This window comes from Carcharhinus amblyrhynchos, chromosome 13 (genome assembly GCF_965287045.1).
Source record: "Carcharhinus amblyrhynchos chromosome 13, sCarAmb.v2.hapA, whole genome shotgun sequence".
Lineage (NCBI taxonomy): Eukaryota > Metazoa > Chordata > Chondrichthyes > Carcharhiniformes > Carcharhinidae > Carcharhinus > Carcharhinus amblyrhynchos.
In genome coordinates, this window is record NC_137336.1 from 76855636 (window position 1) to 76869779 (window position 14144).

Here is a 14144-nt window from a genome sequence, read left to right on the forward strand (position 1 = left end):
ACTTTATCTGTCCAGATGTGATTAGGTTCATCTTCTCCAGTCTCTGCACAGCAGTAAAGTGTCTCAGTCTGATCTCTCACACTTCTTAAGCCGATAAGAAACATTGATATAGTCTACATAAATCAAAGTGTTGATCAAGTGTTGATCCCTGCAGAACCTCACTGACACAACACAGAGTTCACACACTTATGATGACTAAATTTGGATCGAAAGAGTAAGGAGAGGTAGAACATAGAACCCTACAGTGTAGAAAGAGGCCATTTGACCCATCAAGTCTGCACTGACCACAATCCCACCCAGGCCCTACCCCCATATCTCTACACATTTACCCACTAATCCCTCTAACCTCCGCATCTCAGGACACTAAGAGGCAATGTTTTTTAGCATGGCCAATCAACCTAAACCCGCTCTTCTTTGGACTGTGGGAGGAAACCAGAGCACCTGGAGGAAACCCACGCAGACATGAGGAGAATGTGCAAACTCCACACAGATGGTGACCCGAGCTAGGAATTGAACCCAAGTCCCTGGAGCTGTGAAGCAGCAGTGCTAACCATTGTGCTACCGTGCCGCCCATCAAACCCTCAGTGAGAACTTTGGATGGAACTTACCAATTTGCCGTGGATTGCATGAGTTTTTGAGACCAGCTTTGCCACATGGGTCCTTATTCAAAGCCTTGCTAAAGTCTACATAGACCACATCAAATGTGTTACCCTTATCGATTCGCCTTACTGAAATGTAAGAACATAAGAGCAGGAGTAGGTCATCTAGCCCTTCAAGCCTGCCCTGCCATTCAATAAGATCATGGCTGATCTGTCGTGGCTCAGTTCCACATTCCCGCCCTCTCCCCATAACCCTTAATCCCCTCGCTTATCAAAAACCCATCAACCTGCATCGTAAAAATATTTAGCGAGGCAGCCTCCACCACTTCAACGGGCAGAGAATTCCAGAGATTCACCACCCTTTGAGTGAAGAAGTTCCTCCTCAACTCCGTTCTAAACCGCCCCCCCTTTATCTTGAGGCTGTGCCCCCTAGTCCTACTGTCCTTTCTGAGCGGGAAGTGTCTCTCCACCTCTATCCTATCCATCCCATTCATCATCTTATATGTCTCAATGAGATCTCCCCTCATTCTTCTAAACTCTAATGAGTACAAGCCTAGTTTATTCAGCCTCTCCTCATAGCTCAACCCCCTCAACTCCGGCATCAGCCTAGTAAACCTCCTGTGCACTCCCTCCAAAGCCAAAATATCTTTGCGTAAGTGCGGCGACCAAAACTGCACACAGTACTCCAGCTGCAGCCTCACCAATGCCCAAGACAGCTGCAGCAAGACCTCCCTACTTTTATATTCAATCCCCCTTGCTATGAAGGCCAGCATCCCATTCGCCTTCCTGACCACCTGCTGCACCTGCAGGCTGGGTTTTTGCGACTCATGCACAAGGACCCCGAGGTCCCTCTGCACCGTTGCCTGCTGCAGTTTTTCGCCACGTAAGTAATAGTCCTTCCTACCATTATTCCTACCATAGTGGACCACCTCGCACTTGCCAACATTAAATTCCATTTGCCAGTTCCTGGCCCATTCGCCCAGCCTATCTAGATCCTTCTGCAGACTCTCCACACCCTCCACGCAATTTGCCGTTCCACCAGTCTTGGTGTCATCAGCAAATTTCGACACCCTACACTCGGTTCCCTCCTCCAGATCATCTATATAAATGGTAAATAGCTGAGGCCCCAGCTCCGACCCCTGGGGTACTCCACTAGTCACCAACCGCCAATCCGAATAGCACCCATTAACCCCCACTGTCTGCCTCCTATTTGACAACCAATCCTCTATCCACGCTAACACCCTACCCCCAACTCCATGTCCCCTGACCTTCTGTAATAACCTCTTGTGAGGTACCTTGTCAAACGCCTTCTGAAAATCAAGAAAGACCACATCCACCGGCTCTCCTCTATCCACCGCCCTAGACACATCCTCATAGAACTCCAGTAAATTTGTCAGACACGGCTTCCCCTTAACGAAACCGTGCTGCGTCTGCTCTATCAAGCAATTCCCCTCAAGATGCCTCGCTATTTCCTCCTTGATGACGGATTCTAACATTTTACCTACAACAGACGTTAAACTAACCGGCCTATAATTCCCTGCATTTTGCCTGGCACCCTTCTTAAACAACGCCATAACATTAGCCATTTTCCAATCTTCCAGCACTTCCCCGGAATCTAGCGACGTTTGGAAAATAACCACCAATGCATCCACTATCACCTCCGCCATTTCTTTCAGAACCCTTGGATGCATTCCATCCAGTCCTGGGGACTTGTCCACAATCAGTCCCTCCAGTCTGTCGAGCACCGCCTCTCTAGTAACAGTAATGTCATTGAGACCCTCCAGTCCTACCACCTTTCCATCGCTAACACCCGGCAAATTATTCACGTCTTCCTCCGTGAAGACAGAAACAAAAAAGTTATTCAAGACCTCAGCCATATCCCCATCCCCTACCACTAAGTCCCCCCTCTCATCCTCTAAGGGTCCAACGTTCACCCTAGCCAGCCTCTTCCTTTATATGTATTTATAAAAACTCTTGCTATCCTTTTTTATATTAAGCGCTAGCCCAGCTTCATAGTTTCTCCTACCCTTCTTTATCAACTTCTTTGTCAATCTTTGTTGACATTTAAACCTCTCCCAATCCTCTTCTCGCCCACTACTCTTAGCTACTCTAAATGCTTCCACTTTTAATTTAACACTTTCCTTCACCTCCTTCATTATCCACAAAACAATCCAATCAAGTTGGTCAGGCCTGAATTTCCCTCATCCTGCGGACTGTCCTTGATATAAACCAGGATTCCCTTACTGATTAAAAATCTATCTCAGCCTTGAACACATGTAATGACGCAACATCTACATTCCTCTGCGATAAAGAATTCTTCATGTTCACTGCCTCTGAGAGAAGAAATTCCTCCACTATCTCTCTGCATTTTATTTCCCACTCACATGCACTCTTCAATGTGCGCCCCCCCCTTACTCTGAGTTTATTCCCTCTGATCCAGTCTCTCCCACAAGGGGAAACAACCTCTCAGCATCGACCCTGTCAAAACCTCTGAGAATTAGCATTGGTGCCTCAACTGGGACCCGGGTTCAATTCCCGGCTAGTGTCACTCTGTCTGGAGTCGGCACGTTCTCTCCCAGTCTGCATGGGTTTCCTCCGGGTGCTCTGGCTTCCTCCCACAGCCTGAAAGACGTGTTGGTTAGGCGCATTGGGTAAGATAAACAGGTGGGTCAGTGTAGACTTGATGGGCCGACTGGCTTCCTCATGCAGTGTAGGGATCCTATTACACCCTTGGTCAAGGACCCTTAACATTTTCCCAATAACAGGAGTTCAGCCTACTGACCTATAAGTAACTGCTTTTAGTCTCCGCACACCCACTCTCCTTTTTGAATGAGGGTGTTACCTTGGCAGTTTTCCAATCCTCTGGGATTTTTCCAGAATTTAAGGAGTTTTGGAAGATTAATACCAGCCCAGGCACTATCTTTGTCATCATTTCCTTTGATATCTTAGGCAGCCTTGATGTCCATGGCTGTCACTCTCACCCCACCTCTGGAATTCAGCCCTTTTGTCCATGTTTGAACCAAGACTGTAATGAGGTCAGGGTCTGAGTGACCCTGGTGAAACCCAAACTGGGCATCGCTGAGCAGGTTATTGCTGATCAGGGCTGCTTGATGTTGATGACCTTTTTTCTGATGCTGGAGAGCAGACAGGGGCAGGAACTGGCGGCTTGGGATTTGCCCTGTTTGTTCTCCAGGACACACCGGGATTGTAGTGGCTCTGATGGTGTCTCTGGGTTTGTGTTTGTGCCCAGGTTTGGAGTTTGCCTATTCAGAGGCCCCGAAGTCCATGCAGTGTGCCATCATGGGCCTATTCTTCTTCTTCTCTGGGATTGGCTCCTTCATTGGCTCCGGCCTCCTGGATTTAGTATCCCTCCCTGTGATTGGCTGGCTGAATTGTCATCAGGACCACGGTGAGTTAAGAAAGTGGGAGCAGCTCGAGGGCGGAGGGGAGGCAGCTCGAGGGCTGAGAGAAGAGCTTGTGGTGGAGGGGGACAGCTGGAGGTCGGGGGACGGGTAGCTCAAGGGCAGAGGGGGTAGTTCTAGGCCGGAGAAAGGGCAGCTCAAGGGCAGAAAGGAGCAGCTCGAGGACGGGGGGGAAGGGAGGAGCAGCTCGAGGATGGGGGGGAAGGGAGGAGCAGCTCGAGGATGGGGGGGAAGGGAGGAGCAGCTCGAGGATGGGGGGGAAGGGAGGAGCAGCTCGAGGACGGGGGGGAAAGGGAGGAGCAGCTCGAGGATGGGGGGAAGGGAGGAGCAGCTCGAGGGTGGGGGGGAAGGGAGGAGCAGCTCGAGGATGGGGGGGAAGGGAGGAGCAGCTCGAGGATGGGGGGGAAGGGAGGAGCAGTTCGAGGATGGGGGGGAAGGGAGGAGCAGTTCGAGGATGGGGGGGAAGGGAGGAGCAGCTCGAGGATGGGGGGGAAGGGAGGAGCAGCTCGAGGATGGGGGGAAGGGAGGAGCAATTCGAGGATGGGGGGAAGGGAGGAGCAGCTCGAGGACGGGGGGGAAGGGAGGAGCAGCTCGAGGACGGGGGAAGGGAGGAGCAGCTCGAGGACGGGGGGGAAGGGAGGAGCAGCTCGAGGACGGGGGGGAAGGGAGGAGCAGCTCGAGGACGGGGGGGAAGGGAGGAGCAGCTCGAGGACGGGGGGGAAGGGAGGAGCAGCTCGAGGATGGGGGAAGGGAGGAGCAGCTCGAGGACGGGGGGGAAGGGAGGAGCAGCTCGAGGATGGGGGAAGGGAGGAGCAGCTCGAGGACGGGGGGGAAGGGAGGAGCAGCTCGAGGACGGGGGGGAAGGGAGGAGCAGCTCGAGGGTGGGGGGAAGGGAGGAGCAGCTCGAGGACGGGGAGGAAGGGAGGAGCAGCTCGAGGACGGGGAGGAAGGGAGGAGCAGCTCGAGGACGGGGAGGAAGGGAGGAGCAGCTCGAGGATGGGGGGGAAGGGAGGAGCAGCTCGAGGACGGGGAGGAAGGGAGGAGCAGCTCGAGGACGGGGGGGAAGGGAGGAGCAGCTCGAGGACGGGGGGAAGGGAGGAGCAGCTCGAGGGCAGAAGGGGGTAGCTCGAGAGCAGAGGGGAGGCAGCTTGAAGGCAGAGGGGGACAGCTTGAAGGCAGAGAGGGGACAGCTTGAGGGTGGAGAGGCAGGGAGTGGAATATCAGGGAGAGGAGAGAGTGAGGGGAGGGAGAGGAGAGAGGGCAGATGGGGAGAGGAAGATGTCATAGGGCGGGTGGAGAGAGAGAGAGAGAGAGAGGGAAATGAGCTGAGAGGGGAACAGGCAGGGAGGGCTGATAGGAGGGGGAAACATGAGTGAAGGGAGAGGGGGAGAGAAGATGCGGAGAGAGGAAGGAGCGAGGAGGGGGAGAGAGGCAGAAGGATACTGACCCTCTGACAGTGCGGCACTCCCTCAGCACTGACCCTCTGACAGTGTTGGCACTCCCTCAGTACTGACCCTCTGACAGTGCGGCACTCCCTCAGGACTGACCCTCTGACAGTGCGGCACTCCCTCAGCACTGACCCTCTGACAATGCGGCACTCCTTCAGCACTGACCCTCTGACAGTGCGGCACTCCCTCAGTACTGACCCTCTGACAGTGCAGCACTCCTTCAGCACTGACCCTCTGACAGTGCAGCACTCCTTCAGCACTGACCCTCTGACAGTGCAGCACTCCCTCAGCACTGACCCTCTGACAGTGCAGCACTCCCTCAGTACTGACCCTCTGACAGTGCGGCACTCCCTCAGCACTGACCCTCTGACAGTGCAGCACTCCTTCAGCACTGACCCTCTGACAGTGCAGCACTCCCTCAGCACTGACCCTCTGACAGTGCAGCACTCCCTCAGCACTGACCCTCTGACAGTGCAGCACTCCTTCAGCACTGACCCTCTGACAGTGCAGCACTCCCTCAGCACTGACCCTCTGACAGTGCGGCACTCCCTCAGCACTGACCCTCTGACAGTGCGGCACTCCCTCAGCACTGACCCTCTGACAGTGCGGCACTCCCTCAGCACTGACCCCCTGACAGTGCGGCACTCCCTCAGCACTGACCCTCTGACAGTGCGGCACTCCCTCAGCACTGACCCTCTGACAGTGCGGCACTCCCTCAGCACTGACCCTCTGACAGTGCAGCACTCCTTCAGCACTGACCCTCTGACAGTGCGGCACTCCCTCAGTACTGACCCTCTGACAGTGCAGCACTGCCTCAGTACTGACCCTCTGACAGTGCAGCACTCCCTCAGTACTGACCCTCTGACAGTGCGGCACTCCCTCAGCACTGACCCTCTGACAGTGCGGCACTCCCTCAGCACTGACCCTCTGACAGTGCAGCACTCCCTCAGCACTGACCCCCTGACAGTGCGGCACTCCCTCAGCACTGACCCTCTGACAGTGCGGCACTCCCTCAGCACTGACCCTCTGACAGTGCGGCACTCCCTCAGCACTGACCCTCTGACAGTGCAGCACTCCTTCAGCACTGACCCTCTGACAGTGCGGCACTCCCTCAGTACTGACCCTCTGACAGTGCAGCACTCCCTCAGTACTGACCCTCTGACAGTGCGGCACTCCCTCAGCACTGACCCTCTGACAGTGCGGCACTCCCTCAGCACTGACCCTCTGACAGTGCGGCACTCCCTCAGTACTGACCCTCTGACAGTGCGGCACTCTCTCAGCACTGTCCCTCTGACAGTGCGGCACTCTCTCAGCACTGTCCCTCTGACAGTGCGGCACTCCCTCAGCACTGACCCTCTGACAGTGCAGCACTCCCTCAGCACTGACCCTCTGACAGTGCGGCACTCCCTCAGCACTGACGTGTCGTTGTGAACATCCCCAGTGTATTGCTGACACCGTGCTGTGGATGATGGGTGTGAATGTGGGGGCAGTGTAGGTGAATCCAATCAGGAGCAATTGTGAAATCGATGGGAATATTAAATTGGGGGAGGTGTGGGGGGGGTGGATGTGTGTAATGTTAACAGAGACAGGCAGCAGTGATGAAGCAGCAGGAAGCCTCGATTCAGCTTGCTGTCTGGCTTATTGTCAGTGGTGTGTGTCTGTGGGAGGAAGGAGGGTGCAGGCTGTGTGGTTAGTGAGAATCCGAGTAAAGGAGCAGAGAGGCAGAGGAATACTGAAACACCTATCGTTCAAAAATAGTGACACTTCAAAAATCATATAAATGTAGAGGGACAGAATTAGGAAGTACAGTGCAGAAGGAGGCCATTCGGTTCTACCCCTAAAACCCCACGGTTTTTCCCCACCAGTCCCTCTAACACTGAAATTTAAGTTTATTTATTCACGTCACAATTGGGCTTCCATTAACACTGCAATGAAGTTACGTGAAAATCCCCTAGTCGCCACACTCCAGCGCCTGTTTGGGTACACTGATGGAGAATTTAACATGGCCAACACTGCCAGCACATCTCACACACATTGGGAGGAAACCGGAGCCCCAGACGAAACCCATGCAGACACAGAGAATGTGCAAACCCAAGTCGGGAATCAAACCCGGGTCCCTGGCGCTGAGAGGCAGCAGTGCTAACCGCTGTGCCTCCTCGGCCTGTCAACCTAACCCACACACCCATGCTAATGTTAAACTGGTCTATGAATTTATGTTAGGCCTTGTCCGGGATCACTGCGCACGGCCCTTGACCTCGACGTTTGAGAATCTGCCCTGACCCCCCCCAGGCAGGGATTGGGGTCCCGGTGTGTGCTCACCCCACTGAGATCACCCTGATTGTCACCGCTCTGCCCCTGCTGCTGCGGTGTGTGTGTGTGTGTGGTGCCTGTCTCTTTAAGATAGTATAGCAGGAGTGAGTGACTTGACCTGAGGCAACAGAGCAAGGGACAGGGGGCACAGAGTGAATGTGCTTGCTCAAGTTGCCGCGATCAGGAACTGAGTGAGTGCAGACGAGCATCAGTGCAATCAGAAGCTTCAGAAAGAATTGGATTGATACCAGCGGGGGATAGATTGTCTAGGCTATGGGGTTAATGTTTGAAGGATGGGCTGAATGGTCTCCTGTTCTGAATCTGTCTATGACTTCTCTCTCCCGCTCCCCTTGCCCCCTCTGCCTCTGCAGGGAACATTAACAGTTGCCATATGGATTATTATTTCTACCTGCTGGCTGGTCTCCAGTGCCTCACACTCGTCCTGTTCAGCTCGCTGACTGTCTGGTACGACAAGGGCCATAACAAATCCTGCACAGGCTGTGTGTGGGGCGGACGGGCCTCCGGGAACTCCCGTGGTGAGATGAGGACCTAGCCCCCACTTATCCATCCCATTCCCACCCTCCATGCTGCTCCCCCACTCCGCACAAATTCCAGGAAGAGGAGCCAGTATAGGCCACGCTGGGACTGTACCACCAACCAATATGATCGCAGTTTTAATTAGGCATCAGTGGCTGGCACTTTATCACACATACACTCAGAAATACACACACTCTCTCTCACACACACACACACACACACACACACACACACACACACTTAGAAATACACACACACACACACACACTTAGAAATACACACACACACACGCTCTCTCACACAGACACTCACACACACACACACACACACACTTAGAAATACACACACACACACACTTAGAAATACACACACACACACACACACGCTCTCTCACACAGACACTCACTCTCTCACACACACACACACACACACACACTTAGAAATACACACACACACACTTAGAAATACACACACGCTCTCTCACACAGACACTCACTCACACAGACACACACACTCTCTCTCTCTCTCTCTCTCACACACACACTCTTTTTCTCTCTCTCTCTCACACACTCTTTTTCTCTCTCTCTCACACACTCTTTTTCTCTCTCTCTCACACACACACACGTTCTCTCTCACACACTCAGAAATACACACACACTCTCAGACACACCTACAAACACTCTGTCACACAAACTCTTTCACACACCAACTCAGAACTACACACACTCACACACCCACAAAAACTTTCTCACACACACTCAGAAATACACACACAGATACGCACAAACACTCTCTCTCTCTCTCTCACTCACACACACACACACACACACACACACACATAAAGATACTCTTTCACACACAGACTCAGAAATAAACACACACTCTCTCAAATATACACACTCAGAAATATACTCAGTGTCTCTCAGACAGACACACACAAACTCTCTCTCCCTCACACACACACACACCCACACATACAAATATACACACACACTCTCACACACACACAGACTCAGAAATACACACACACTTTCTTTGACAAGCACTCACACTCACTCAAATACACACTCACTCTCTTCCATATACACACGCACTCTCTCACACTCACACACACACTCTCACACACACACGCACACTGACACACGCACACTCACACACACACTGACACACACACACTCACACACACACTCTGTCTCACATACACACGCACACATTCACTCTTTGTCTTAGAAATACACATACTCTCACACAAATGCAAACACACATGCACACACACTCACTCAGAAATACATAAACACTCACTCTCTTTCATATACACACACACTCTCACACACACTGTCTCTCACACACACACACTCACGTACACACACACACACACTGAAGTACACATTCATTCACTCTCTCACACACACACAAACACACACACACAAAAACACTCATCCACTCACTGTCTCTCTCACACTCTTAGCCACACTCACACATACGCGCCGGGGAGATGGTCCGGGGTATGGGCAGTGGGTGCAGGTGACGGGTTGCTAAAGAGAATCTACATTTTTGCGGTTGCACAGAGGAGGCCAGCATATGCAATAGTTTCAAGGATTGCAGGCTATTGGAATTAGATGTTTACGATGAGTGTGTGTTAAGGTGCTTATTGTCCCTCTGTGTCACCCCTTCCTAACTCACCTTCTGTGTATTCCACACCAACATTATTCTGATTTGATTGCATCCAACTCCGGACTGGAATCTTCCTCCTCCACCTTACACCCTTTCTTTTATATCCCCTGCGTTTATTGTCTCAATGCAAAAACCTGCCCCTCTATTCCCTCCCCCACCCCCCTCACACTGGGGTTATCTCCCTGTTGTTCTTAATATTGCTACATCTTAAGAACATAAGAACTAGGAGCAGGAGTATGCCATCTGGCCCCTTGAGCCTGCTCCAACATTCAATAAGATCATGGCTGATCTTTTTGTGGAATGAGCTCCACTTACTGGCCCGCACACCATAACCCTTAATTCTTTTACTGTTCAAAAGTCTATCCTTGCCTTAAAAACATTCAATGAGGTAGCTTCAACTGCTTCACTGGGCAGGGAATTCCACAGATTCTCAACACTTTGGGTGAAAAAGTTCCTCCTCAACTCAGTCCTAAATCTGCTCCCCCTTATTGTGAGGCCATGCCCCCTAGTTCTAGTTTCACCCACCAGTGGAAACAACTTCCCTGCTTCTATCTTATATATTTTCTTCATAACCTTATATGTTTCTATAAGATCTCCTCTCATTCCTCTGAATGCCAATGAGTATAGCCCCTGTCTACTCAGTCTCTCCTCATAAGCCAGCCTTCCCAACTCCAGAATCAACCTAGTGAATCTCCTCTGCACCCTCTCCAGTGCCAGTATATCCTTTCCGAAGTAAGGAGACCAAAACTGTATACAGTACTCCAGGTTGGCCTCACCAGCACCTTATACAGCTGCAACATAACTTCGCTGTTTTTAAACTCCATCCCTCTAGCAATGAAGGACAAAATTCCATTTGCTGCCTTAATTACCTGCTGCACCAACTCCTTGTGATTCTTGCACAAGGAATGAAGTTACTGTGAAAATCCCCTAGTGGCCACACTGCGGTGCCTGTTGGGGTACACTGAGGGAGAACTTAGCATGGCCAGTGCACCCTAACCTGCACGCCTTTTGCACTGTGGGAGGAAACTGGAGCACCCAGAGGAAACCCATGCAGACATGGGGAGAACGTGCAAACTCCACACAGACAGTGACCCAAGTTGGGAATTGAACCCAGGTCCTTGGCACTGTGAGACAGCGGTGCTAACCACTTCGCTCTGGAAGGAGAAAGAATGATCTAAGTGATCTTGTTGCAATTCCACACATGCCCCCTGCCCCCCAGCTACAGTTTAATATCCAACACATTCCTCCCTCGCTTTAGTTCTGATGAAGAGTCACAGAAACTCAAAACATTAACTCTGTTTCACTCCCTACTAATGCTGGGCTTTTTCAGCCTTCCCTGTTTTTAAGATCCCAGCGTCAGTGATATTTTGCTTATTTATCAGAGTGTACCCAGTCTTGGTTGGAGATTTGGGTAGACTGGTCAAAATGATGTACTTAGCCCCAGCGCTTTATTGAGTTTACACTGTGGTCCAGGTCTCCTGACAGACAGCAGGACTGACTTTGTGTTAATAACCTAAGAATTGGGTTTCACTGTATTTCGAGGTGGTGCATGTTACCTGAGAAGCTGTAATTAGACACCAACTAAAATTCTGGTTGTTGGGTTTGGAGCTGTTTGCTTGTGATGTGGAACTCTGTAAATAAATAGAAATGCGTGTTAAGATGTTCTCTGATTCTGCCCTTCACCTCATGTCTTTCTGGAATATAGCATGGCATGCACTTCCAAATGATGGGAGCTCACGGCAGGAACATTGTCCCTTCTCCTTGGAATAATGGAATGATAGAGAGAAAGCGAGAAAGAAAGTAAGAGAAAGAGAGAAAGGTATGAAAGAAAAGAAGAAAGATGCAATTTTATATGGCAGCTTTCACCACGATGTGGAGATGCCGGCATTGGACTGGGGTAAACACAGTAAGAAATCTCACAACACCAGGTTAGAGTCCAACAGGTTTATTTGGTAGCACAAGCCGCTAGCTTTCGGAGCACTGCCTCTTCGTCAGGTAAGTGGGAGCTCTGTTCACAAACAGGGCATATAAAGACACAAACTCAATTTACAAGATAATGGTTGGAATGCAAGTCTGTGACTTGTGATAAGACTCGCATTCCAACCATTATTTTGTAAATTGAGTTTGTATCTTTATTTGCCCTGTTTGTGAACAGAGCTCCCACTTACCTGACAAAGGGGCAGTGCTCCAAAAGCAAGTGGCTTCTGCTACCAAATAAACCTATTGGACTTTAACCTGGTGATGTGAGACTTCTTACTGAGCTTTCACCACTGCAGGGTAGGCCCAGATCACTTTGCAGCCAACGAGAAGAGTGGTCACTGTTGCAGCAGAGGGAATTTAGTCATTAATTCTGTATACAATAGGTTCCAGTGAACAACAATGTGTTTCAGGGTCTGATAGCCTGTTCTTGTGATGTATGTGGCCAACGGGTGGGGGGGGGTGAGGACGTTGGAATAGTCCAATGATAAGAGCTTGGTGACCTGGAATGTTGTACCTGAAGCTGCAATAAAAGCAGATTGAAGGGAAGGTGATAACCTAGTGGTATTATCCCTTGATTATTACCCCAGAAACTCGGCTAATGTTCTGGGAACCCAGGTTCGAATCCCGCCATGGCAGATGGTGGAATTTGAATTCAATTAAAAATTGAATTAAAGATATAAAAATACCTCGAATTAAGAATCTGTTATAAAGTGAGGATGATTCCCCCCCTTCTGAAAACTAACACCCTGTAATCTGCGTGAAGTGGTGTATCCTACGCTTCAGCAACCCTTCGTGGTTCAATGCAAAATAACTCCTGACACCCTCTAAAATCAACGCCTAACAATTTATTTATCTAATAGTGAACAAATTAACTAAACTATTAACAAACCAAATAAACCTTTCTAACTATTAACTATTCCCAAATAAAACATGATTCTAATGGAATGCTGTTCCAATAAGCACAATTCCCATTCATGAACAAAAAAACAGAAATTTAATCACTCCCCAACTTACAACCAGGTTTTGTGTCTTCCGGAATATTCTCAGTTTTTCTGTTGATTCTTCTGTCTGGAACTTCTTTCTGCTTTGGCACCTTTGATATCTAGGTGGTGCTTTCTCTAAGACATCGATGCAGCTATGAGAGCCAGTGATTCTCTCTGAGAGCTATGAGCTGTTAACTCTGGCAGAACTCTCTTTTTTTGTTCCACTGCCCCCTTTCTTTTATACCCGTGATGACAGATCAATATTTCCCACAATAGGATCGGTCCTAGTTTATCAAAACCATAAAATATTAAAAACCATAATTTAAAACTGTTAAAAAAAAGTTTAAATTTAATAGGTTCTTGGTATCTGATTCAAATTGATTGGCGAAATTCAAAAGCCTGTTGTCTTGGTAACATTGCTGTTTGGCCTTTCGATATAAATGTTTCAGTTTGGGCTCTCTGTGTACTTGTATTTTTTCAAAAATCTCTAAGCGCTGAAAAAGCCCCACCTTTTAATGGGACTGCAGTGCTTTCCCCTCGAGCATTTTACACTTTTACACACTCCAAATTCTAACTTCCCAATTTACAATTACTCGACCCAACTTCACAATAACTGATGACTGTGAAACCATTGTCGATTGTTGGAAAAATCTGGTTCCTTTAGGGAAGAAAATCTGCTGTCCTTACCCTGGTCTGGCCTACACGTGACCCCAGAGCCACACAATGACTCTCAACAGCCCTCGGGCAACTAGGGATGGGCAATAAATGCTGGCCAGCCAGTGACTCCCATGTCCCACGGATGAGTAATAGAAAAGAGTCGTCACTTTCAAACAGGGATTGGGATTAAGAAAAAACTTGGGAAAGGGTGGAGAGTTGGGGGAGGAGAATGAAATTGCAGGGTACTGGGGGGTCAGAGCCTGGTGGCAGGGTGGGAATAATAATGTTGCTCTTTCAAGGGGTGGGCACAGGCTTGAAGGGCTGAGTGGCCTCTTTACCTTAATCTTCCTCCACTGAAAGACTGCTGCAAATGAGGGGAGGGATATGGGGGGTGCTAATGTGGGGTCGAAACACGAGGACTGGAATTCCACCATCCCACCCGCCACGGGAATCAGAGTGGGCAAGGGGCGGACAATGGGAAGGTCCAAAGGCCTCGGACAGGATTTTATGATTTCGGGTCAAGTGAGGCCGCAG

At 50.2% G+C, this 14144-nt stretch overlaps 1 protein-coding gene across 1 annotated transcript in view; it reads left to right on the forward strand.

Annotated features, from left to right (window-relative positions):
• LOC145351602 (solute carrier family 15 member 4-like) overlaps positions 1-8532 on the forward strand; it is a 47272-nt gene extending 38740 nt beyond the window's left edge. Inside the window, exons 8-9 of the mRNA XM_080201186.1 lie at positions 3850-4008; positions 8151-8532. Of these exons, the coding sequence (XP_080057312.1) occupies positions 3850-4008; positions 8151-8332 (341 nt within the window). The 3' untranslated portion in view covers positions 8333-8532. The remainder of the gene's footprint in view (positions 1-3849; positions 4009-8150) is intronic.
• Positions 8533-14144: the final 5612 nt, after the last annotated feature.